The sequence below is a fragment of the Anomaloglossus baeobatrachus genome, chromosome 6, assembly GCF_048569485.1.
Source record: "Anomaloglossus baeobatrachus isolate aAnoBae1 chromosome 6, aAnoBae1.hap1, whole genome shotgun sequence".
Taxonomy (NCBI): Eukaryota; Metazoa; Chordata; class Amphibia; order Anura; family Aromobatidae; genus Anomaloglossus; species Anomaloglossus baeobatrachus.
In genome coordinates this window covers 386,674,953-386,699,756 of record NC_134358.1, presented here as the reverse complement: position 1 = coordinate 386,699,756, position 24,804 = coordinate 386,674,953, and the positions used below count along the sequence as shown (strand labels likewise).

At 43.1% G+C, this 24,804-nt stretch overlaps 1 protein-coding gene across 3 annotated transcripts in view; it reads left to right on the top strand.

Annotated features, from left to right (window-relative positions):
• PDE1C (phosphodiesterase 1C) overlaps positions 1-24,804 on the top strand; it is a 1,233,587-nt gene that overhangs the window by 928,437 nt on the left and 280,346 nt on the right. For all 3 annotated transcript variants that reach the window (XM_075315087.1, XM_075315088.1, XM_075315090.1), the window contains one exon: positions 14,413-14,553. In XM_075315087.1, coding sequence (XP_075171202.1) covers positions 14,413-14,553 — 141 coding nt within the window. The remainder of the gene's footprint in view (positions 1-14,412; positions 14,554-24,804) is intronic.

Genomic DNA, 24,804 nt, shown 5'->3' with positions numbered 1-24,804 from the left:
TATGTTAATAAATGAGTGTATTATTAATAAATCTGCATAATCAGCAAAAAATTTATTCTGTTTCAATGTGTTTTGTCACCTATTTAGAGTGACATCAGAAAACACAAGTGAGGATATTAATATAGGCTGAATATCAAATTAAAACCAATAATTATGCTTAACTATCATTTGCTTTGCTACTATCTGATAGGTTCTGAGCATTGTTTTATATTGCAATGCTGCTTTTATGTTTTATCGGTCCTAGTTTGCCAAAGGACGGCAATCATCAAAATGGGGGTTGTAAAGGTGAAGATGCCATTTAAACACCCTCTCTTAAGACTCCTTATACATTATTGTATTTGTATTATTGTATTCACCTGATGTTTTTATTTGTTAGTTCCCATGTGTGATGCAGTTTCCTGGCTATTGGACGTTATTGGAGTTGACTGTTAGGGGCCAGTCCAGATTGGGAGATGTGCTCAGGACGCTAGTTCCTGTTTATGAGGGAGTTGGAGATAAACTACTGAAGAGGAAGGAAGCATTATATACTATTGTTCTGTCTGACTATAGGCCACGTGTCTAGGAGAGTCGGTGCTGCACAGGAGGAAGACGATGGTAATAATAGCACGTTTGTGAACAAGTGACCTATCAGCAACCATACCTTAAATGATCAGAGTGTGGAGATCAAGTGTATGCTATAAGAAGGTGTCTGCCTCTTGTAGTCAGCATAGCATAGCGGGAAATAAATAGAGCTCAGGGAGGCGTAATGCCCCTAGAAGCTGTGGGCTACAACGAGCACCATGTTAGCCAGTTCTGGAGGATTAGAGAATTCCTATTCCGACCAGGAGGGGAAACAAGATACTACTGCAGCAGTGGATAGGGAAGGTAAAGGCCAGAGCAGGAGAGTTCGGCAAGTGATTGCGAATTTCAATAAGACTGAAATGCTGAATTTAATAACCACTATGAAAGATTCTCTGTGCCACAGAAAAAATGTTTCATTAGTATTGTGCCTGCTATCAATTGTTCAAATCCTGTCTGATGAGTTCCAGTAAAGATGTTTTATCTTTTTTACAATGGACTGTGGTGACGTTTGATCAGTAACCAATTCAAGGGTCTGCATACCATCTACCATCGTGTGGCCTAAAAAGTTGTTAAAATATACACACACACACTCATGGTTTGGGACCACTAAGCAAACCTCACCACACGCACAATAATAATAATAATAATAATAATAATAATAATGATAATAATAATACCGGAGTATTGCAGATAAGTATTATTCTGGCTACACTGATTCATATGGTAAAAAAAAACAATTGTTAAGCTTTTTAAAAAAAAACCCATAAATATTGTACACAAAAAAACATCAGTTTTTATAGCAGTGTTTTGGGGAATTAATTATGGATTCAACATTGACCACATTTTCTAAAGTCTAAACATAACCTTCCAATAAAAGCAACATACGACAATTTCCACTAACTGATTCTAAATAGTGATTTGCATTTTTACGAACAAGAACGCATGAATATAGGCAATGATGGCCAGGATCTATGGTGGACTCACAGAGACACAGTCCTAAATACACAAATAATATCAGTTCTCTAGACTTAAGAAAAGGGCTTTGTGCCCTCATTTCTTGTGGGATGTATTATTGGATTTGCCCTTATTAGGGGCGACAAGTACTTTACCATCTGGTCCCTTGGAGTTCATTTTAAGGACAGGACAAGTAAGCTGCACAATATTAAGTAGCAGCAGAAGATGCCCTGAGGGTTCTCATCACATCACAAATATGACTTGACAACGCTACTGTTCTTTGAGTATATAAAAGAATTATAAAAGATAATAAACCAACCTGCCATTGTAAAGCCTGCTTTACATGTTACGATTTCGCATACGATATCGTATGCGATCGTAACTGCCCCCATCGTATGTGCGGCACGTTCAATTTGTTGAATGTGCCGCACAAATGATTAACCCCCGTCACACGTACTTACCCGTCCAAACGACTTCGATGTGGGCGGCGAACGTCCACTTCCGGGAGTGGGAGGGACGTTCGGCACCACATCGACGTCACGCGGCAGCCGGCCAATAGAAATGGAGGGCCAGAGATTTGCGGGACATAAACATCCCGCCCACCTCCTTCCTTCCGCATTGTTGGCGGGAGCCGCGGACGGAGGTAAGCTGTCGTTCAATGTTCCCAGGGTGTCACACACTGCGATGTGTGCTGCCTCGGGAACATTGCACAACCGCACGTTCAATTCATGAGAAATGAACAACGTGCATGCGATGAACAGATTTTCGTTCAATCGCAATCGCACGTACCTGTCACACACTACAATGTACCTTACGATGCCGGATGTGCGTCACTTACAACGTGACCCCGCCGACACAACGTAAGAAATATTGTAGCGTGTAAAGCGGGCTTTAGTTAGTATGGGGATAATTTAGCAAAAGGTAGATTTGATGTGGAAATTTATAGTACAAGCAAACTCATACTATATGACTGTATCATGACACAAGCTCAAGTATATTTGAGATTGGTTTAAATTTTAGTACTGATGCTACTCAGCAATGTATTCTATAGCATGTTCAGTTATGTGACCATCATGATCTAGCTCTAGCTAGCACATGTAAATTAATAAATGATCCTCTTCAGTACAGTCAGGGCCAGAAATATTTGGACAGTGACACAAGTTTTGTTATTTTAGCTGTTTACAAAAAACATGTTCAGAAATACAATTATATATATAATATGGGCTGAAAGTGCACACTCCCAGCTGCATTATGAGAGTTTTCACATCCAAATCGGAGAAAGGGTTTAGGAATCATAGCTCTGTAATGCATAGCCTCCTCTTTTTCAAGGGACCAAAAGTAATTGGACAAGGGACTCTAAGGGCTGCAATTAACTCTGAAGGCGTCTCCCTCGTTAACCTGTAATCAATGAAGTAGTTAAAAGGTCTGGGGTTGATTACAGGTGTGTGGTTTTGCATTTGGAAGCTGTTGCTGTGACCAGACAACATGCGGTCTAAGGAACTCTCAATTGAGGTGAAGCAGAACATCCTGAGGCTGAAAAAAAAGAAAAAATCCATCAGAGAGATAGCAGACATGCTTGGAGGAGCAAAATCAACAGTCGGGGACATTCTGAGAAAAAAGGAATTGACTGGTGAGCTTGGGAACGCAAAAAAGCCTGGGCGTCCACGGATGACAACAGTGGTCGATGATCGCCGCATACTTTCTTTGGTGAAGAAGAACCCGTTCACAACATCAACTGAAGTCCAGAACACTCTCAGTGAAGTAGGTGTGTCTGTCTCTAAGTCAACAGTAAAGAGAAGACTCCATGAAAGTAAATACAAAGGGTTCACATCTAGATGCAAACCATTCATCAATTCCAAAAATAGACAGGCCAGAGTTAAATTTGCTGAAAAACGCCTCATGAAGCCAGCTCAGTTCTGGAAAAGTATTCTATTGACAGATGAGACAAAGATCAACCTGTACCAGAATGATGGGAAGAAAAAAGTTTGGAGAAGAAAGGGAACGGCACATGATCCAAGGCACACCACATCCTCTGTAAAACATGGTGGAGGCAACGTGATGGCATGGGCATGCATGGCTTTCAATGGCACTGGGTCACTTGTGTTTATTGATGACATAACAGCAGACAAGAGTAGCCGGATGAATTCTGAAGTGTACAGGGATATACTTTCAGCCCAGATTCAGCCAAATGCCGCAAAGTTGATCAGACGGCGCTTCATAGTACAGATGGACAATGACCCCAAGCATACAGCCAAAGCTACCCAGGAGTTTATGAGTGCAAAAAAGTGGAACATTCTGCAATGGCCAAGTCAATCACCAGATCTTAACCCAATTGAGCATGCATTTCACTTGCTCAAATCCAGACTTAAGACGGAAAGACCCACAAACAAGCAAGACCTGAAGGCTGCGGCTGTAAAGGCCTGGCAAAGCATTAAGAAGAAGGAAACCCAGCGTTTGGTGATGTCCATGGGTTCCAGACTTAAGGCAGTGATTGCCTCCAAAGGATTTGCAACAAAATATTGAAAATAAAAATATTTTGTTTGGGTTTGGTTTATTTGTCCAATTACTTTTGACCTCCTAAAATGTGGAGTGTTTGTAAAGAAATGTGTACAATTCCTACAATTTCTATCAGATATTTTTGTTCAAACCTTCAAATTAAACGTTACAATCTGCACTTGAATTCTGTTGTAGAGGTTTCATTTCAAATCCAATGTGATGGCATGCAGAGCCCAACTCGCGAAAATTGTGTCACTGTCCAAATATTTCTGGACCTAACTGTATATCAAAGATTCCAGAAAACCATCTACCAACATGAACATACTGTATGTATATGGACAGCATGAAGCAGGCATCAGCTCCAGTATGGCAACCATGTATATTTTATTTAAAAATGCTGTTTCAGAGAGACCATACTTTGCAAAACTAGCTGAGGACCATGCAACTCAGATGACTCATCCTAAGGTCCAATCCCCAGTGGCATCTCCGCACCTAGCTCCTCATTACAGACAGTTCTCTCGTATGTGTGTGTGAAGGTGGAAACCTGTCAGTCTAGGGAAAGAGATCAGAGAGAAGGCTCCAGGAACTGTCCTTGGACTAGTCAGCCGAGACATATAGTCCTTGGCCAATATTTCAAAGTGAGTTATACCTCTAACAGAGTAAGGGTGTGACGCGCTCATGGGGTCAGGGGTTACTCATCGTCGGGCCGCGGTGCTTCTCCTGGGACACTGCGGTGGCCTCGCCTGGTTCTGTGACCCCTGGTGTTAATAAAATGGCTGGGGTTGGGGACGATGGGGGTTATTGTTCATGACGCCACCAGTGGTGTGCGGCCAATTATTAGCTGCCGCTGCGGGATTTCTCTGCTGGGGTAGATGACAATACAGCTAGGATGGTTCAGATCTCCACAGGTAGAGCTGTGGCCCAAGGAAGGATGGTGGTGGTAGTAGTCTCAGATGCTGATAGTGCTGGCGGCGCGATGGCGTGGGCGCCGGCAGTAACAAGACGACACAAGCGGTGCAGTTCAAGATCTCTTTACTTACTGCTCACACATTCAGCCATTGGAAAGTGCTGATCCCCGCTGTGGTGGGCTCCAGACAATCCCGGATACTTCGGAGGTCGTGACCGGCGGTTCCTTCTGTTAGTCTCCTTTCAATGGTCTCCCTCCACCAGCTTCCAGCTCCAGACTACGGGCCCCAAACTGTTCGTTGTCTGCTGCTCCTCCAAAGTGCGACCTCGCATGGATACTGTCCAGTGCAGACTGCCTATTTTGTGTCGGATGGCTCCTAACTTCCCCTTGCGGAAGTGTGCCGCCCGCGTGCCAGCAGCCGGCGCTGCTCGGGTCCGGGCCTTCAGGGGAGGTGGCTCGAGGGTCTCCGGACCCGGGGGTCTCGCGGACACGCCGAATAAATGGGGGGACGTAGATGTACGGGCTAGGCCGTAGTAAGTTTGTGACACCACCCACGGTGTGTGATGAGGTGGGACACCACCGCTGCTGTTATGGGGCACCCGGGGGAGATGTTGTGCAGCAAGATGTTAACCCCTCTGTGGGTAGGGATGATGACCCCGGGACCCGGTGGCTCAGTGCAGGGGATGGCGACCGCAGGGGGTGCTGGTGTACTCACAGTTAGTAATACACGCAAGTCTCTTGTAAACCAAGGTGATGGTGGCCGGTGCCGCAGCCGGTTGCGTTCAGGTCCCCCACCTGGCTGGTGGTCTTTATCCTTTTCCTACACTGCTTTGTGTAAGGTGGACGTTCCTAGTGTGAAACTCAGGAGTCCGCTCCTGGCTGCATGTGGCCTAAGGAGCCGTGCCCGCAGACGCTGACCCGTGGGATCTATGGGCCCTGGTGGTGACCTCTTATCTCTAATCGGTGGGCTGTTGTCTTCTATGAGGGACTTTGGGTGGGCGTTACACTCCCCCTTGGTTAAACACAGACCGTCCGTGGGCTGTCTGACCACTACCGTTTATTTGAACTAGATAAAAGGGAGATAAAATGGGTAAAACAGCTTACAATTATAATAACGTATTTACATTTAGGTAGATTGTGTTTTCTTCCCTTACGGGAGGCATTTTGCTTAAACATTGCACATATAAACAACCGGGACGAGATGGACCGGGTCCTTTTCACCTCACCCACCCAAACAACCTATCCCTGATGCCACCACTAAAACACAGGTTGGCACCCCTTGCCCAAGTCCAGGTTAGGTCCAGATGTTGCCCAAACGGGCCGGGTAAAAAGTTCCTTACCCGGCAGTCCTTTACAGGGACCCCACGTCCAGGGGACCCCTGACCCGGAGGGTAGTCACCGGTTTTGCTGGTGACAGGGCCTCGGCCGACTCTATCGCAGGCCCGTCCTCCAATCAGCCTCTCCAGAGACTGCGGCTTGGTGAGAAGGTTGGTCAGGGAGTATTTACAAGACCCAAAAGTTTATGGGCTGGCTCGCAAGTTTTAAGCCATTGTCTTTTTAAACTTTAAAACGGGACTGTGGGACAACATCATATGGTCCCAACGGGGGACTTCAACTTTTTTGTAGCCGTGAACCGTTACCTAACATCTTAATCTGCATCTTTATCAAACTCGGGACCGGAGAATGGCGGAGAGGGGTGGACGTGTAGCTGGGCGCCCATTCTCATTCTCCTCCTGACATCGAGGGCAAACCACCCCCTCTCTCCGCAGTGCCGGGTGTAGGTCACAAGCTCTCCAGGTTCCAGGTTCCGGTCTGGGTGGTTAATGGGCAGATGAGGGGCCACGTCCCTCCGGGACACAAATATTTTGACCTCCAGGCCCGGTTCATATATGAAGCTTCATCCCTTTTGGGGGTTAAAGTGCCGGACCTGGCCTTCATACGTCGGGCCCCTCACCCGGAAAGTGACGTTCCTTAGATTTTCTTTTTCCGTGTAAGTCCGGGACAGGACCTCCACCTTGCAGCTGCAACCCCGCGGCGCCTCAGCCGAGGCCAGGAATCTGTGGAATCGGCAGGTGCGGGCGGTGAGGGAGGCAGCGTGGCGCACAGGGGCAGGCCGGGCCCCTCAGCCTGGTCGGCCGATCCATGAGAGACATAGGAGCGAGGGTCGCTTACCCGCTCCTCCAAGGTTGCCTCCACTTCACGAGCCTGCACTGCTGCAGCCAGCTCTTCCATCTTGGCCGTCCATCGCTCCAAGATAAAGCGCGCCTGCGCCTGGATCCGGCGGCGCATGCGTTCCGTCTGGGCTTCTACCCAGGCCGCTGTTCCGGGCTCGGGCTCCTGTACTCTGGGCTTGCCAGATGGGTCAGCCATGTTGCTCCGATGGTGTCCAGGAACAAGAAGGGTGGCAGGGTCCAGGAGTCCCTGCCCTTTATCTGCTCGGTCACATGTCACAGAATCTTCACCCGTCCCCCCTTGGTCTTTTGCCGGCACTTCTTTCTGCGGCCTGTTAGTTTCGTTTTGCGACTTTCGACCTTGCTTTCCGGCCGCTTTCCCAGGAGGTGGGGCTTTGGCTTTTGCGCCCTTTTCTTGGGGAAGAAGACGCTGGGCTGTAGTTTTCACACCCAAAATGGCGGCAAGATGGCGACTTCTGAAAATTTTGCAATGGATCACCGCTGACTATCCAGTACAAGGCGCACTTCCACAAGGTAAGTGGATGGGTAAGTATCCTGTTCATGCTGGCAAGTTTCGGGGTGTGCCGCTCCCGTGCCAGCAGCCGGCGCTGCTCGGGTTCGGGCCTTCAGGGGAGGTGGCTCGAGGGTTTCCGGACCCGGGGGTCTCACAGATATGCCGAATAAATGGGGGGACGTATATGTACGGGCTAGGCCGTAGTAAGTTTGTGACGCCACCCACGGTGTGTGGTGAGGTGGGACACCGCCGCTGCTGTTATGGGGCACCTGGGGGAGATGTTGTGCAGCAAGTTGTTAACCCCTCCGTGAGTAGGGATGGTGACCCCGGGACCCGGTGGCTCGGTGCAGGGGATGGCGACTGCAGGGGGTGCTGGTGTACTCCCTTGTCGGCGTGCGGTTAATGCTGCTCTCAGAAATTACCAGGGCATTTAAAAGGTTAACAGCGGCTGATGGAGCTATGCTCCACTCACAGCTGTTAAAGGCATATGATGACTTATTAAATCAACCATTATCTGTTAGGAAAGATGCAAGCTCAGCATATGGGGGTTTACATATGACATATCCGTACGTCATATGTCAGTAAGGGGTTGACTGTACATAGCCGTGAGATAAACTAAGTACACCCTCTTTAAATTTTATAGTTCTACTTGCAAGGGCACAATAATAAAAAAAATCTCATCCTTAGAAGGTGTTAATATTAGGTCCTTATAACTTCGATGTACCACAAAATTGTACCATATTATTATTTCTTCAATAAAATCTAGGCCAAATTGCAGAAGCAGTGTTTGAACAATTACACACACCATCAGCAGCAGTAATGTTTCCTGTTTACTCTCATCATTCTGCAGGAATTTTCAATAACTTTTCTTTACAACTTTGCTTAAGTACATTATGGCTTGTGGCAATTGTTTATGCACAGCTCCCTAAAGGGGGCTTTACACGCTGCGACATCGCTAATGCGGAGTCGTTGGGGTCACGGAATTTGTGACGCACATCCGGCCGCATTAGCGATGCCGTTGCGTGTGACACCGATAAGCGATTTTGCATCATTGCAAAAACGTGCAAAATCGCTAATCGGCGACATGGGGGTCCATTCTTAAAAATCGTTACTGCAGCAGTAACGAAGCTGTTCCTCGTTCCTGCGGCAGCACACATCGCTGCGTGTGACGCCGCAGGAATGAGGAAGCTCCCCTTACCTGCCTCCCGGCCGCTATGAGGAAGGAAGGAGGTGGGCGGGATGTTACGTCCCGCTCATCTCCGCCCCTCCGCTGCTATTGGGCGGCGGTTCAGTGACGCTTCAGTGACATCGCTGTGACGCCGCACGGACCGCCCCCTTAGAAAGGAGGTGGTTCGCCCGTCACAGCGACGTCGCCGGACAGGTAAGTATGTGTGACGGCTGTTGTGCGGCACGGGCAGCGATTTGCCCGTGTCGCGCAACAGATGGGGGCGGGTACCCACACTAGCGATATCGGGACTGATATCGCAGTGTGTAAAGTAGCCTTTAGGCTTTGTGCACACAGTGCATTTTTCACGGGGTTTTTGCATGTTTTTCAGGTGCGGTTTTAGTCTAAAAACTGCATGACTTTGCTTCCCCAGCAAAGTATATGTGATCTCATGTTTGCTGTCCACACATTGCAGTTTTGTTTTAGATGCGTTTTTGTGGTGACCAGAAAGATGCAACGATGTCAATGATTTCTGCGTATTTGCGATGCATTAAAAAAACGGAGCAACCAAAACGCAGCAAAAAATGCGCCAAAACGCATGCGATTTTTTTTTTATGCATTTTTACCATGGGTCTGTTTTTGTGCATTTGTTTGCAGACAAAAATGCACAAAAACGCTGCATCTTTGTGGTCACAAAAAAACCGCAGCGTGCGCACATAGCCTAAAGGGGTTTTCCAACAAACAACTTTCATTTTAAAGTTGAGTTTAATCAATAGATCTTAAGCCAGCTTTACACCTTACAATTAGGTGTGCGATCTCGTATGCGATGTGACACGCCCAGGTCGCATATGCGATTTAATGAGATCGCACGTAGGTCGTTTATTTGCTGTCACACGTGCGTTATTAGTCTTTTTGTAATTGATCAATATTGTGTGCGATCTTTTAGATCATGTGTTTTCTGACGTATGCATTGTGCACCCTTTTTTTTTTATTAAATTACAACCATCAATTGACGCAATTACGTTATATTTTTGTTTTATAAAATACACCAGAACTGTGTGCGTTGCATTCAAGACTATTAAAGGCTTGCAATGCATGTTTAATCTGGCAACCCACTATAAAAATATCGCATGTGCGTTAAAATTTCAAATTGTTTTTTTTGTTTTTTTGGTTTTTTTTCCCTTTAATAGTCATTCTTGTTTTTGTAACTTGCTAGGTAATGGCTTGATTTTAATAATGTTTATGAATCATGGCAGTGTTTCAAGGCATTGCAGGATGCCATTTAAAGAGAGATTAAGCCGTAACGCAAGTGCGATTATTTAAATGTATGGGGATGGGCGTAAAAACTTGACGTTCAACAACACACCCGCACAGCTTCTGACGTATAAAAGTTGGATTTGCAAAACCATATGATGGTTGTCACACGTTTCAATTGACTAGGTTCGTACAACAAAACGTCCAATGTATGAGGAATAAACGACGTGTATGCGATCACTGTATTTGCGTTCAATCTTGATCGCACATAGGTGTCACACGCAAATACGTCACGAACGATGCTGGATGTGCGTCACTTACAACTTTACCCCGACGACGGATTGAAAGATATATTGAAGCGTGTAAAGCAGGCTTTATAATAATAATAATTTATACAATTTGATGTGTTTAAAAAAAATGTTCCTGTGCTGGGATAATCTTAGATACGTGCCCCTGCTATGTACTGTGTAATGGCTGTGTCTGACCATACAGGGACATAGGTCTGATCATACCACATCTCCAGGGCTGGGGAGGGAGTGTTAAATTAAACAAGCATTACAGCTTGGGATTGCAAATTATGCTTTCTATGAGGTAAAATATTTTTTTAAAGTCAGGCAGGGAAATCCTTTATCTCAAAAAAAGAATCAGATACAATCCCATGCTGTGCTGTGTATACTCTTTTCCTTCCTCCCCTGCCCAGGGGATGTGGTATGATCACACCATGCCCTGTGCGGTCAGACACGGCCATTACACAGTACATAGCAGGGGCATATTTATAAGATTATCTCAGCACAGGAACATTTTTTGTTAACACATCCAATTGTATTAATATTATTATTTATTATTATTATTATTATAACACCATTAATTCCATGGCGCTTTACATGTGAAAGGGGTATACATAAAGACAAGTACAATAATCATAAACAATACAAGGCACTGACAGGTACAGGAGGACGAAGGTCACTGCCCTCGTGGGTTCACAGTCTACAATAAATTATTATTATTATTATTATTATTATTAATAAAAGATGTATTGAATAAAATCAACTTTGAAATTTACTTTGTTCATGGGAAACCCCTTTAAAATCTTGCCACAGCTTTTCAGTTGGGATGTGGTCTGGACCTTTATTTGGTCACTGCAAAACCATTATTCTTTTTTTTTTCAGCCATTCTGATGTAGATTGATGGTGTGCTTGTGATGTTTGATCATATTGTATTACTCCAGCCAAGCTTTAGGTGTTGTATAGATAACCTCGCATTTGGCTCTGGAATACTTTGATATATGTTGCCCTTACTTGTCTACTAAATAAGTTCAAGGTGCTCAGGTCTTGTGACTTCAATGTAAGCCTATATCATCATCTCTAGAGTTGAGCGGATCGGCTATAATCCGGGTCCGACGGATCCGGATCGGGTTGACACCGAAGTCCGGATCCGATCCGGAATCCGCGGCTATGTAAAGGAATGGGGAGTCAGATCCGGGACGAGAGTGAGAGAGAAAGAGAGAGAGAAAGAGAAAGAGAGAAAGGAGAGAGAAATAGAAAGGAGAGAGAGAGAAAGGAGAGAGAGAGAGAAAGGAGAGAGAGAGAGAGAGAGAGAAAGGAGAGAGAGAGAGAAAGAAAGAGAGAGAGAGAGAGAGAGAAAAAAAAAAAAAAAAAGAAAAAACGGATCCGGATCGTGCACCCCGGAACCCGGGTACTGGTTGGACTCAGATCGGAACCTCGAACCGTGCGGATCCGGATTTTTCAGATCCGGGTCCGCTCAACACTAATCATCTCTCCATCACTGCGCTTTAGATTTGATATAAGGTGTTTGGGCTGATATGTTGTGTTTGATTTCATCAACCATCGCACAGGGCATTGTGACCAAACATCTCCACTTTGGTCTCTGCTATCCAAAGAACATTGTTCCAGGAGTCTTTTGATTTGTTTACATGGAATTATGCAAACTGGCTGTGCTGCAATGTTACTATAATGCTGAGGCGTTCATACTGTACAGTCATTGACATGGACATTTAATATGCTAACTGAGACCTTTAGAGGCTGATATTTTGCAATTCTTCGATTACTCTGAACATTGCATGGTCTGGTCTTGGGGTAAAATTGCTGGGACATCCACCCCTGGGAATATGGTCTCCTGCCCTAAATATATTCTACTTGTGTATTGTTGAATTAAACAAATAATCAGAATGTTGATAATGACAAAACTCAAATTATAAGGATGACTTTACTAAGAAAATATCATAAATCTGATGTCATAATACTCCCCTCGTATGAATGATTTTGGCAATACTGGCATCACTAGTACCATAATGGTCACTTGTCTGCTATGATCATTGTAATACACAGAATATCTCATATTTGTCTGACGTTAAACTTTTTTTCTTCTTTCATCCATTAGGAAAACAAGAGTCTGATAACCTTTGTTTGCTGATTGTCATCTGCATATAGTTCTTTGGAGAGGTGGCAGCTTATACTCAGCTTTTTCCATTAAAGTCTAAGGGAGTAATGGAAAGAGCCAAGGAGGCACTGTTTGACCCTTTCCACAACCACCCTAGATTTCACTGAACAATTGTACATGGACATGCAGCCACTTCTCCATTGAACTGGACCATTTTTACATACAAACGTTGAGGCAAGAACCCTAGAGAGAGAAAACCTGTGCCTGTCAGGCATATACAGTATATCATCTCATGTCACTGGTCATTTAACTCAACTTTGCCACTACAGTAAAAATGTAGTATTGCACAGTGTCCATTGGAATAAATAGATGTGTAATACATTGCCGCTTCTAGTACGCCAGAACTGGAGCCTAAGGCTGCGTGCCCACGATCAGTATTTGCAGCGTTTTGCACACAGCATGCTTCAGCTGTGTCCAAAAGTCTGCGTTGAACAGTACAAGCATAGTTGATGGATTTCTAGAAATCACGTGTCCACAGTACCTGTATTTTCCACAACAAACACTGACCTGCGGAGCGTCTTTCCAGATGCAAAATGTCAATTATTTTCTGCGGATTCGCATGCGTCCTCCGTAGGGAGAACACAAGTAAGAGACCACAGCACACTGAACCCTGATCATGGGTATGAGCAGCTGTGGTCTCCTGCATTCTCCTGCGGAGGAGACTCGCTGCCCTGCAGGTCAGAACCCGCTGCATCCAGGACACAGTGAGTCCTGATCATGGGCACATACCCTTATTCTTACAGAGGCACATCATTTCTTTTTACAGGGCTGCAAATTAGGGGCCCACTCTGTATTATGTCCATATGCTATTTCAACCTTTGTTTTTCTTTTTTTTATGGCTTTTCTTTTGTACATGTGGTTTTAAAACGTATTTGTAACCTAAATGTTATTTAATTTTTTATATGTATATACAGTAGGTGTGTTTGAGTCAGAGAGTTGGAAATTGTTTCCACGACTCATACTGTGCATACATAAATTAATGTATTCTTTTTATGTGACACTGAAAGGATTGTCAGAATTTTCCTGTTTGTGCTTTACTATCAAAGTGAAGATGAACATTTGTTGTATCAACTAGTATGCTTGCATACATGCATAAATTCACAGTCAGTAGTTTTAGGGGACTATATATGGCCAATGCTAGAGATTGTGTCTAGGAAATTTTATGCCTATACCAAGACATAAATAGGATATATCTAAAACAACAAGTCATTTTTTTAAGGCAGGTCTTTACTGTAAAATGTATTTGCCTGTAATGCATCATATAATGTATTAATCGTAATGGTGTACACATTTAACTATTTCAGGTCAACATAATTTGTATTCTTTTCCATTCTGTTCTTCTACCATTCATTGTGGATGAAATCAAATTAACTTTTCTTTGTATTTTCCTATGGACATTTATTTACCCCAAAACATATAGCTCCGTTGCTTTTGCCAGCATTATCACATGGATGAAAATGGACACTCCTACAGCTATTATCTACTTTAGCAGCGGTCTCGATGTGAATAATATATGGGGCTGGATAACATGACAGCTAATTGGTGGGGTGTCGGGTGTTGGACCCCTGCCGATACATTGATGATCTATCGTATGGATAGGTCATTAGTATGTTAGTCTTGGACAAGCCCTGTAACACCTCAATTTCTAGTTACAAAGGCAATCTTCACTGTAAGTATTTCAGCTGTCACATTAATAATGATACAAGTATTCAACAGATGTGGCAAAGTTTTCAATCATTACATACATGTGGTAAATACGTCATATCTACTGTATATATGTTCTCATTGTCCTTTTATTTGCTACTCTAATTTATTGTTTGAAGTTTAAGTATTTCCATTTCTGGATTTTGTGTCATTATGAAATAGTCGGGATTCCTCCTAATTATATTATATCTAAGAAACAATATAATCATAGTACTTTCTATTTTAGATACCAATCTCTGCACTTGTATCTTTTGTGGAGGCGCTGGAAGTTGGATATACAAAACATAAAAATCCTTATCACAACCTGATTCATGCAGCAGATGTTACACAAACTGTTCATTACTTTCTCTTTAAGTCAGGGTTAGCGGTAAGTAATGAGTTTCATATCTAATTATATATTATTTTTCTAAAGAGATACATCTAAATTGTTTAATATGTGTTAGTAAGGGGGGTATAGGCAAGGGGACCAATGGCAGCCAAGAAGAATCTGGCCAGAACATTTGGGGAATTTGTGTTGATCTTTTCATTAATATATGATAGAATAAATAAGAAACTTTAAGGTCTATGTCTTCTTGCAATAATATTTGTATGTCCTTATTGTGTATGTACATATCAATAGCAATACCTCTGGAAATAAGATTGTAAGTTGACAGTGGGCAAGTTACAGATGATCAAGCAAAAGTGAAAGACAAAGCTTGATTAAAGGAGTATCCAAAGTATTTTAATACTAAATCCCTATCTATTTTGTGCAATATTCTAAACTTTTTCCACTTGAAATAAAAATCCCCATTTTCTAATACACTAACTGCTTTTCTATATTTTTTTCACTTCTTTTTGATGATACTTCACTTGAGAATCCCAGTGCATGCTGGGATACTCAAATAAAGTGTCATCAGGGGGCAAAGGTTACAGTCACTATCACAGCCTCACTCCCCTCCCATAAATGAAGCATTATCAAGAGCCAGAGGCTGTGGTCACTGCTGCAGCCTCTCCCGTTACCTAAAATGAAGCATCATTAGGGGCAGAGGTTGTGATTACTGCTGTGGTCTCTGCCCCCTCTCTGCAACAAAGCGTCATCAGTGATGCTCATTCCAGTGGCTGGACTAGTCCCTGCGCGCTGTGTACTGTGCAATGTTTACAACGATAACACACTCTTTGTTGTCAGCTCAGATCAGCGGTAACAGCCAGCACTAAAGTCCATTTTCAGAATACCCGGCATGCAGAGACCAGTGAGGTTACTTGTGGGAACAGAACTAGTCTCTGCATTCCAGATATTCTGACAACGCACTCTGGTGCCGTTCATTACTGCTAATCTGAGTCAGCAATAGAGAACACACTTTTATTTGGCACGGCACATAGTGCACAGCACACAAGGACTAGCCCAGACCCAGAAATGAGCATTACTGATGATGAAGCGTTTTCTAAAAGCAAATGAAAAAAAAAAAAAAGAAGATAGAAAACCAGTTACATAAGGAAGGATAAGGAATTTTGAAGGTTAGGTTAGAGTACATGGCAAACATCACTATGTATGTTGCATACTTCCCTTTTTTCCCCCATCTGTTCTTACAGCAAAATAGCAACAGCAGTTTACCTTTAAATGGTCAATTTTAGTGATTAGTTTGTACAGATTAGGAAATATAATGTACAATAAAATAATCAACTGGTCTGACAAACTGCATAAACGCTTGATTTTAGAATAAAAAAAGTTAAGGCTACCGAATTGGTTCTTGATTCGCAATGACCCCTTATAATGAAGTCACTCCGCTAATGTCAGTCTTCCTGGGAAGTTGGTGTTTAGTCTTTATGGCTTTTTTGCAAGCTAGTTTTAATAATCCAAAAGTGTATTATACGTGATAACATTTGATTGTGAGTATTAACACATTCAAAGGGGCAAAACGTTTAATTAAAAATAGCATTTTAATCTTATTAAAACAAAAATCAGTGTACAGAATCATTCTGTATAGAAAGTATCATTCTCGTGTTTGGTCAGCTGTTTGAGGCTATTCTTGCCTGTAGTTTCTGGGACATGATGTACATGTCTGACCACCACCATTGCCAGTGGTGTAGTGAACTTCACCTTTAATTATCATCTGAGAAAAACTGATGAAGCGCTGACCAAACTCTGATGATAAAAACGGACCAACTGATCATCTTTAACCACATTGAGTCACAGAAAAGTCAGAAGGCTACCATACATATTAGATCTTATGCTGACTTGCCAAAAGTCCTAGTTATATTTTTTAGTCCTACATTTTTATAAAATTTTCTGCCCTTTTTTGTACTGATATTTATTATTTAGAATGAATAAATTAAGTAGTTTTATATCAAATACTGTCTCCTACCATCAAAGGTACATTTGTTTTATTAATTATCTCCTTTCTATGCCACACAAATATCACAGCAAGTTGTACATATCAGTAAATTGCATTTTCACTATTTTAACATTGTGGACTGCAGTTTATTACATTGTGGCAGGCTTCTATAAACCCAGTGACTTCATTCTTCTGTCATTTAGAAGGAGCTACTGACTTGTGCAGTATCAAGACTTCTCCCTATTCCTTCGACTTTGGGAATTATTTTGTCGATTCACAATTCACAAATGTCAGGGTATGAGATATTCTTTTATCCAGCATTAATAAAATAGGACGGTTTATCACTGTTATCACTCCTGATTATTGCCAGGTTTCTGTTCCCTAGATCTTATTGCACATAGATAGGCAGCTATTTTAAAATAAGATATAAAAATTCTTCTTTTCCACGGCACTGGTGCCCCAGACAAAATAAAGTAGTAATTTACCGTATAGACGGCAACAGTGTTTTTCCAACATTAAACCTTCAGCTCATCGTTATTTACTGTGCTGTTAATTATGCTGCTGGAGAAAGGGTTACTATACTGTGCCCCACTGAGGAGACAATACAGAATGTATAATAGAGTATTTTGCTCCGGTGAACTTGGAGATGCATGTTTGTGAAAAGTAGATCTAATTTAATAAACGCGCACAGTTTTTAATACGTCCAGTGCATTGGGGACTATTTGATTCTTTGTACATCCTTTTCGTGTAGTATGAGCCACTATACTGCATTTAATTTTAACCCTTTCATTTTGTAAATTAACACATTTATAGTCTGAAAATAACTACTTTTATCACCTGGCTTCTTAGTTAATGGGATAGTCCACTACACAGCATAGTGGCCACTAGTGATGAGCGAGTATGCTTGTTACTACTCGGTACTCGCACGAGTATCACTGTACTCGGGCTACTCGGCGGGTACCGAGTAATTTTGCAATACTCGTGCTTTACTCGTGGTCTTCATCCCTGCATGTTGGCGCTCTTTTGAGAGCCAGCCCTCATGCAGGGATTGGCTGGCAGACCACTGCAATGCCACAGCCCTGTTAGTTGTGGAATTGCAGTGATTGGCCGGCCCGCACAGCGTGACCGAGCCTTTATACCGGCGGGCGCGCTGTGCTCTGTACACAGCCATCTCATATTCCCTGCTTTCCACGCCCACAGGCGCCTATGATTGGTTGCAGTGAGACACGCCCCCACGCTGAGTGACAGGTGTCACACTGCACCCAATCACAGCAGCCGGTGGGCGGGTCTATACTGTGCAGTAAAATAAATAAATAAATAATTAAAAAAAACGGCGTGCGGTCCCCCCAATTTTAATACCAGCCAGATAAAGCCATACAGCTGAAGGCTGGTATTCTCAGGATGGGGAGCTCCACGTTATGGGGAGCCCCCCACCCTAACAATATCAGTCAGCAGCCGCCCAGAATTGCCGCATACATTATATGCGACAGTTCTGGGGCTGTACCCGGCTCTTCCCGATTTACCCTAGTGCGTTGGCAAATCGGGGTAATAAGGAGTTAATGGCAGCCCATAGCTGCCACTAAATCCTAGATTAATCATGTCAGGCGTCTCCCCGAGATTCCTTCCATGATTAATCTGTAAATTACAGTTAAAAAACACACACACCCGAAAAATCCTTTATTAGAAATAAAAAACACTAACAAAGTCCCTCATTACCAATTTATTAACCCCGACAAACCCTCCATGTCCGGCGTACTCCACGGACTCCGGCGTCGCGTCCAGCTCTGCTGCATGGAAGTGACAGGAGCTGCAGAAGACACCGCCGCTCCGGTCACCTCCACGCAGCTAATGAAGGGAATAGCGCGATCAGCTGCTGTCAGTCAGGTAACTCCCGGCCACCGCTGGATCCAGCGGTGGCCGCGATTAACCTCAGTGACAGCAGCTGATCGCTATACTCACCTCAGTTGGTGCATGGAGCTGACTGGAGCGGCGGTGAGTAGCGCGATCAGCTGAGCTGTCACTGAGGTTACCCGCGGCCACCGCTGCATCCACCGCTGGATCCAGGTAACCTCAGTGACAGCTCAGCTGATCGCTATACTCATCTCATTAGCTGCGTGGAGGTGACCGGAGCGGCGGTGTATTCTGCAGCTCCTGTCACTTCCATGCAGCAGAGCTGGACGCGACGCTGGAGGACTGTGGAGTACGCCGGACATGGAGGGTTTGTCGGGGTTAATAAATTGGTAATGAGGGACTTTGTTAGTGTTTTTTATTTCTAATAAAGGATTTTTCGGGTGTGTGTGTTTTTTAACTGTAATTTACAGATTAATCATGGAAGGAATCTCGGGGAGACACCTGACATGATTAATCTAGGATTTAGTGGCAGCTATGGGCTGCCATTAACTCCTTATTACCCCGATTTGCCAACGCACTAGGGTAAATCGGGAAGAGCCGGGTACAGTCCCAGAACTGTCGCATATAATGTATGCGGCAATTCTGGGCGGCTGCTGACTGATATTGTTAGGGTGGGGGGCTCCCCATAACGTGGAGCTCCCCATCCTGAGAATACCAGCCTTCAGCCGTATGGCTTTATCTGGCTGGTATTAAAATTGGGGGGACCGCACGCCGTTTTTTTTAATTATTTAATTATTTATTTCACTGCACAGTATACAAACACCGGCTGCTGTGATTGGGTGCAGTGAGACAGCTGTCACTCAGTGTGGGAGCGTGTCTCACTGCAACCAATCATAGGCGCCGAAAAGCAGGAAAGCAGAGAATACGAGATTGATTAATGAGCGGCCGGCTTTTTCAAAAGAGGAAAAGCCACCGGAGTTTGAACAGCTGTGCAGCGCCGCGGCAGTGATCGGGGAACGGTAAGTAAGAGAGAGGGGGGGGGAACTGACCGACAGACTGTGAGAGGGGGACAGACAAGACAGAGAGAGACCGACCGACGGGAGATAGAATGAAAAAAAAAATGACCGACATCGCTAGTAAAAAGCACAAAACGTGCGTTTTGGACATCGGAGTGCCACGCAAGGTTTTCACGTAAAATCTTTCATGTATTAATCTCAAAAAGTAACATACACCAGCTCTATCTCACTATTGGGTATGTGCCCTTAACATTTCCGCCATGAAAATTCATTTTGGTGTCATTTTGGAAGGTTTTCTGGTGAGTCCGTAAAAATGGCGTAAAACTCGGACAAAATTGTTCACAGCTGTGACTTTTGAGTGATAAATGCTTCAAGGGGTCTTCCCCATGCTGATGCCATGTCATTTGAGCACTCTTCTGAGACTTTTGTGACATTTTTAGGGTTTCTACATGCTGCCGGGGGGTCATTTCATAAAAATACTCGGGTCTCCCATAGGATAACATTGGGCTCGGTGCTCGGGCCGAGTACACGAGTATCTTGGGAGGCTCGGCCCGAGCTTCGAGCACCCGAGCTTTTTAGTACTCGCTCATCACTAGTGGCCACACATCAACGTAAAGTTCATAAAAAAGGCTTTTCTCAAATACCTTGGCTAGTCAATTGTGTCTCTGAGTGGCCCTATTGTGGTACGCTCATCCCCATCACATGATTCCCAGGCTAAGTGAACCTCTGAGATCCGGTGATATCACATCAACTTCCAGTTGACCCGACATCACCGAGGTGGGCCTCAGTCTGCCTGAGTGACTGGGCTGTGAGCAGAGTTTCATCGCTCACAGCCCAGCGTGACAGCCCAGCATCTCGTGTGCTCTATCTTTCACTGCAGAGCACTGCAAGCAGGAGCGATACTGGGCTGTGATGAGCGGTTAAACTCCGCCCGCAGCCCAGTCACTCATTGTTCTGAAATATATAGGTCCCAGCGAATTCAAGTAATTTGCTATGCAGTTTGCATGAATTGCCGAAATAAGGCTTGCTACCACTTAACACATTGCAGAAGATTACATCAGCCTCAGAATGCTCACATGACCTCAGAAGCAATCGCTCAGGTTTCCAATGATACATTGCAGCTATAACATCACATAGCATAGCACAGTTAATTATAGCCGGTATAACAGTAGAGGCTTGGAAGGCAGCTGGCATTTAAGGGGACTTAGTATACTGAGGGGGGTTCATAGATGGTCAGTAACAGAATTAGAGAAAGAAAGCCATAAATTATTCAACAAATACTCCGGACTGTAAAGTGTTGTACACCTACAGTACTGAAAAAGATAAATGTAATTGTCAATTGTACTATTCAGGGGGAGAGTCAGTCTGATTGAGCAGTACGTGGTGTAGCTGGCTTTTCTCTTGTTGCATTTGAATTACAATTACACATTTTTTATCTTCCTTTTTAATTCACTAGAAAGCATCAAGCCACCAAAATAATTTTTAGAGAAAAAAAATGAAAATTAGTGTCAGTCAAAGAACATGTGCTTGATTGTCACAAGGATATTGAGTTTCTGCATTTCTTATGCAATTCTTTTTTGAATGAGAGAATAATTTGATTTTAAAAATGCCAAAGAAACTTTTTTTCATATCTGTTTTATTAATCAAATTTTACTTCCAACCCACCACAGCAATAGAGCGCTCTATCGATTTAAAAAAAAAATCAAGCTATTTAATTGTACATGTACAGGAGATGCTAGCAGTAGCAATACCACCGCTAGCACCAGACATTCTGGCAGTAGGACTCTTGAAGACAGACTACAATCGCATCATTGGAGAAGAAACAGGGAGCATAATGTATGGTGCTTCACTCACCTCAGTCACAGTAGGATGATGTTAACTCTGACAGTGACACCGCCATTTTCAGTCAGGGTTCTGCACAGAATGTACTACCTAATCACCAATGACTAAGAAGGATCTTTTTTTTCCTTTTTTTATTTTGAAAAACATGAAAAATCTGTTTTTATTATTATTAAATGGGCTGTTGCTACCAGGTTACCATGCAGTAAGGTCACTTTGACATTAGGCTGTATTTGTATTAAACAGCTTGATAGGGGTTGGCTACAGATGGACTCAATGTATTAGCTGAATCAATTTTAGCATAAATCCATATAAAATGTCATAAATTCCCGTGTATATTTTCTACTCATGAGTAATTTATAACACCTTGTTCAGAAGCCATTCTGAACACATAGGTTTTTTTACATTTTATGTGTCCCATGTCTGTTGGTGGCTGCCATCATTATTCCTTGCTGCTATAGGCAGCTTTCCATTCTTTAATTATTGGCTTGTTTGTATTCTGAGAGATATTTTGCAATTGCTGTCTATCTGACACTTGACTGGTACTTTTCAACATGTCTGTCACTGAGTTGTTTGGCGTGTTTTTATTGTTTACATGGTATGCATGGTGTTATGTATGTCACTATGCTATTTTATGCCAGGTGTTCTCCCCAGATGCAAATCAATTTACACTGTAATAATGGCTTGACTATATCCAGGATATGTCCATTATGTTCTTATGAAATGTAATCTGAAAGATTTAAATAGACTTTATAGGTTTTCTCCTAAAGTCTGACTTAGATCACAAACTTGTATGCTTATTCATAGTAGTGTAGACAGAAGTATTGAACTCTTTTTTTGGAATTCTGTTGGGATCCGTTGTGGTGTCTTTGACAACAAGAAAAGTGCTGCAGTCTGCTATGCTATTGTTACATATTCTGAAACATAGCGTTTGGTTGACACAAAATCTTTTTATGAGAACTTACAAGTTCTAGAGATCAGACAGTGGATGTAACTCAGTGAAAGAGATGCTCTATATAATAAGAAAAAAGCAGCTAATGTGAATCAGACAAGTGGAGTGAGTGGTCTTCCATGCTATTGGTAGGTGAGGACTTCAACGGTATCACCTATATGTTATTTATGGACCTGCTCCAAATGTTTAAAATGGGATTAAGCTTTTAAGGAGACACAGTCCTAATTAATTTGCAAAGAATAAAAAAAAATAATAAAAATATATATATATATATATATATATATATATATATATATATATATTGTTTAAAACCATCAAAATACCCATCAGATTTTTCAACTAAGCTTAACTGTAACATTTTTGGCATTGTCATACTTGCAAATGAAAAATAAAATAACTTTAATGAGAATATCGAGTCTGCTTATCTGACTGCAAAATAAACAGATGGTGTGTTCAGTTGCTTTGACAAGCCACAGCAGCATTCACTTTGGCTCAAAACTCATGACTTTAAAACTAACACATTTTTTTTCTTGAAAAAAAAAAAAAAAAAAGGCTGTGATCTTTACTAGTGATTGGCAAGTGTGCTAGGTACTGCTCGGTACTCAATCGAGTATCCTGATATTTGGGCATCATGCCTGCAGGTTTTGCAGCTTTTTTCATCCACTGGACATACAGGGGTTACCTGCCAATCATGGTAATGCTGTAGTCATGTTGGTTACTGGTATTACTGTGATTGCCTGCTACGTCGCGTCATTGGGTTTATATAAGACCTGGTGATGCCATGCCTGGCACACTGTACCTGGAAATAGTGTAGGGAGAGGTTCTACTAATGAAGCTACAATGTGTTACAGTGCCTGCTGATGTAATATTAAAACTAATCCTTTTCAGTGCTAATTCTCTGATAATACTGCTTTTAACTACATTTAAAATAGGGCAAGCTGATGGACAAAGGTTATTGTATTAGAGGAAAGTAGGCAGGGCTTCTAGCCTTACAATTCTTACTGCTGCTACCTAAAATATCTATTCTATTCTCTAATAATAGTGCTCTTAGCTGCATTTAGTGGAGGGCAAGCTGCTGGAGAAGGAATAGTGTATTAGAATCCTGTAGGCAGGGACTCTAGCCTTACAGACCTTGCTGCTGCAACCTAAAACCAAAAGTCCTTTTCAGGAATACAACTATTCAGTTCCCTACTACAGTAATACCGCTATTAGCTGCATTCAGTGTAGGAATAGCTGCTGGAGGAGGGATAGTTTTCGATTAGAGGCATATAGTCAAGGTATATTGCTTTATAGTCCTTCTGTATACAGTCATGCTCAAAAGTTTACATACCCTGGCAGATTTTTTGCTTTCTTGGCTTTTTTTCCAGAAAATATGAAAAACACAAAAACTTTTTCCACTCATGGTTATTGGTTGGGTGAAGCCATTTATTGTCAAACTACTGTGTTTTCTCTTTTTAAATCATAATGACAACAAAAAACATCCAAACGACCCTGGTCAAAAGTTCACATACCCTGGTGATTTTGGCATGATAACATGCACAGAAGTTGACACAAATGAGTTTGAATAGCTAATAAAGGTAACATTCTTACATGTGACCTGTTTCAGTGTGTGTGCATAAAAGCTGAGTGAGTTTCTGGGATCCAGACTCTTGCATCTTTCATCCAGCCACTGATGTTTCTGGATTGTGAGCCATGGGGAAAGCAAAAGAACTGTCAACGGATCTACAACAAAAGATAGTTGAACTGTATAAAACAGGACAGGGATACAAAAAGATATCCAAGGAAGTGATAATGCCAATCAGCAGAGTTCAAACTATGATTAACAAATGGAAAATCAGGGGCTCTGTGAAAACCAAACCATGATCAGGTAGACCAACAAACATTTCAACCACAACTACCAGGAAAATTGTTCAGGATGCAAAGAAAAACCCACACATAACATCAGCTGAAATACAGGATTCTTATGATCCAATGTTCAATGACTACCATGAACACAATTCACCAGAGTCGTAGGTAATAACGTACCAACCGCAAGCCCTGAACTTAACACCACATTAGACGTAGCTGGGCAGCATGCCTAACAGCCTAGATGTCTCAAACCAAGCCGGAGGGCTACACAACCTACAAGGCAGAAAGTGAAAAGAAACTATCTTGCCTCAGAGCAGATTTCCCCAAAGAGACAATAGGCAGCCTCCCACATGTACGGACTGTGAGCAAAGATGAAAAGACATACACAGTAAAGGCCGCTTTACACACAACGACATCGCTAATGAGATATCATTGGGGGTCACGGAATTCGTGACGCACATCCGGCATCGTTAGCGACGTCGTTGCGTGTGACACCTACGAGCGACCACTAACGATCGCAAAATAGTGAAAAATCGTTGATCGTTGACACGTTGTTCATTTCCCAAATATCGTTGCTCACTGTGAACGCAGGTTGTTGGTCGTTCCAGAAGCAGCACACATCGCTATGTGTAACACCCCAGGAACGCCAAACAACAGCGTTCCTGCGTCCTCTGGCAACGAGGTGGGAGTGACGTGAATGCGGCTGCTCTCTGCCCCTCCGTTTCTATCGGTGGCCAGCTGATTGACATCGCTGTGACACCGCACTAACCGCACCCTTAAAAAAGAGGTTGTTCGCCGCC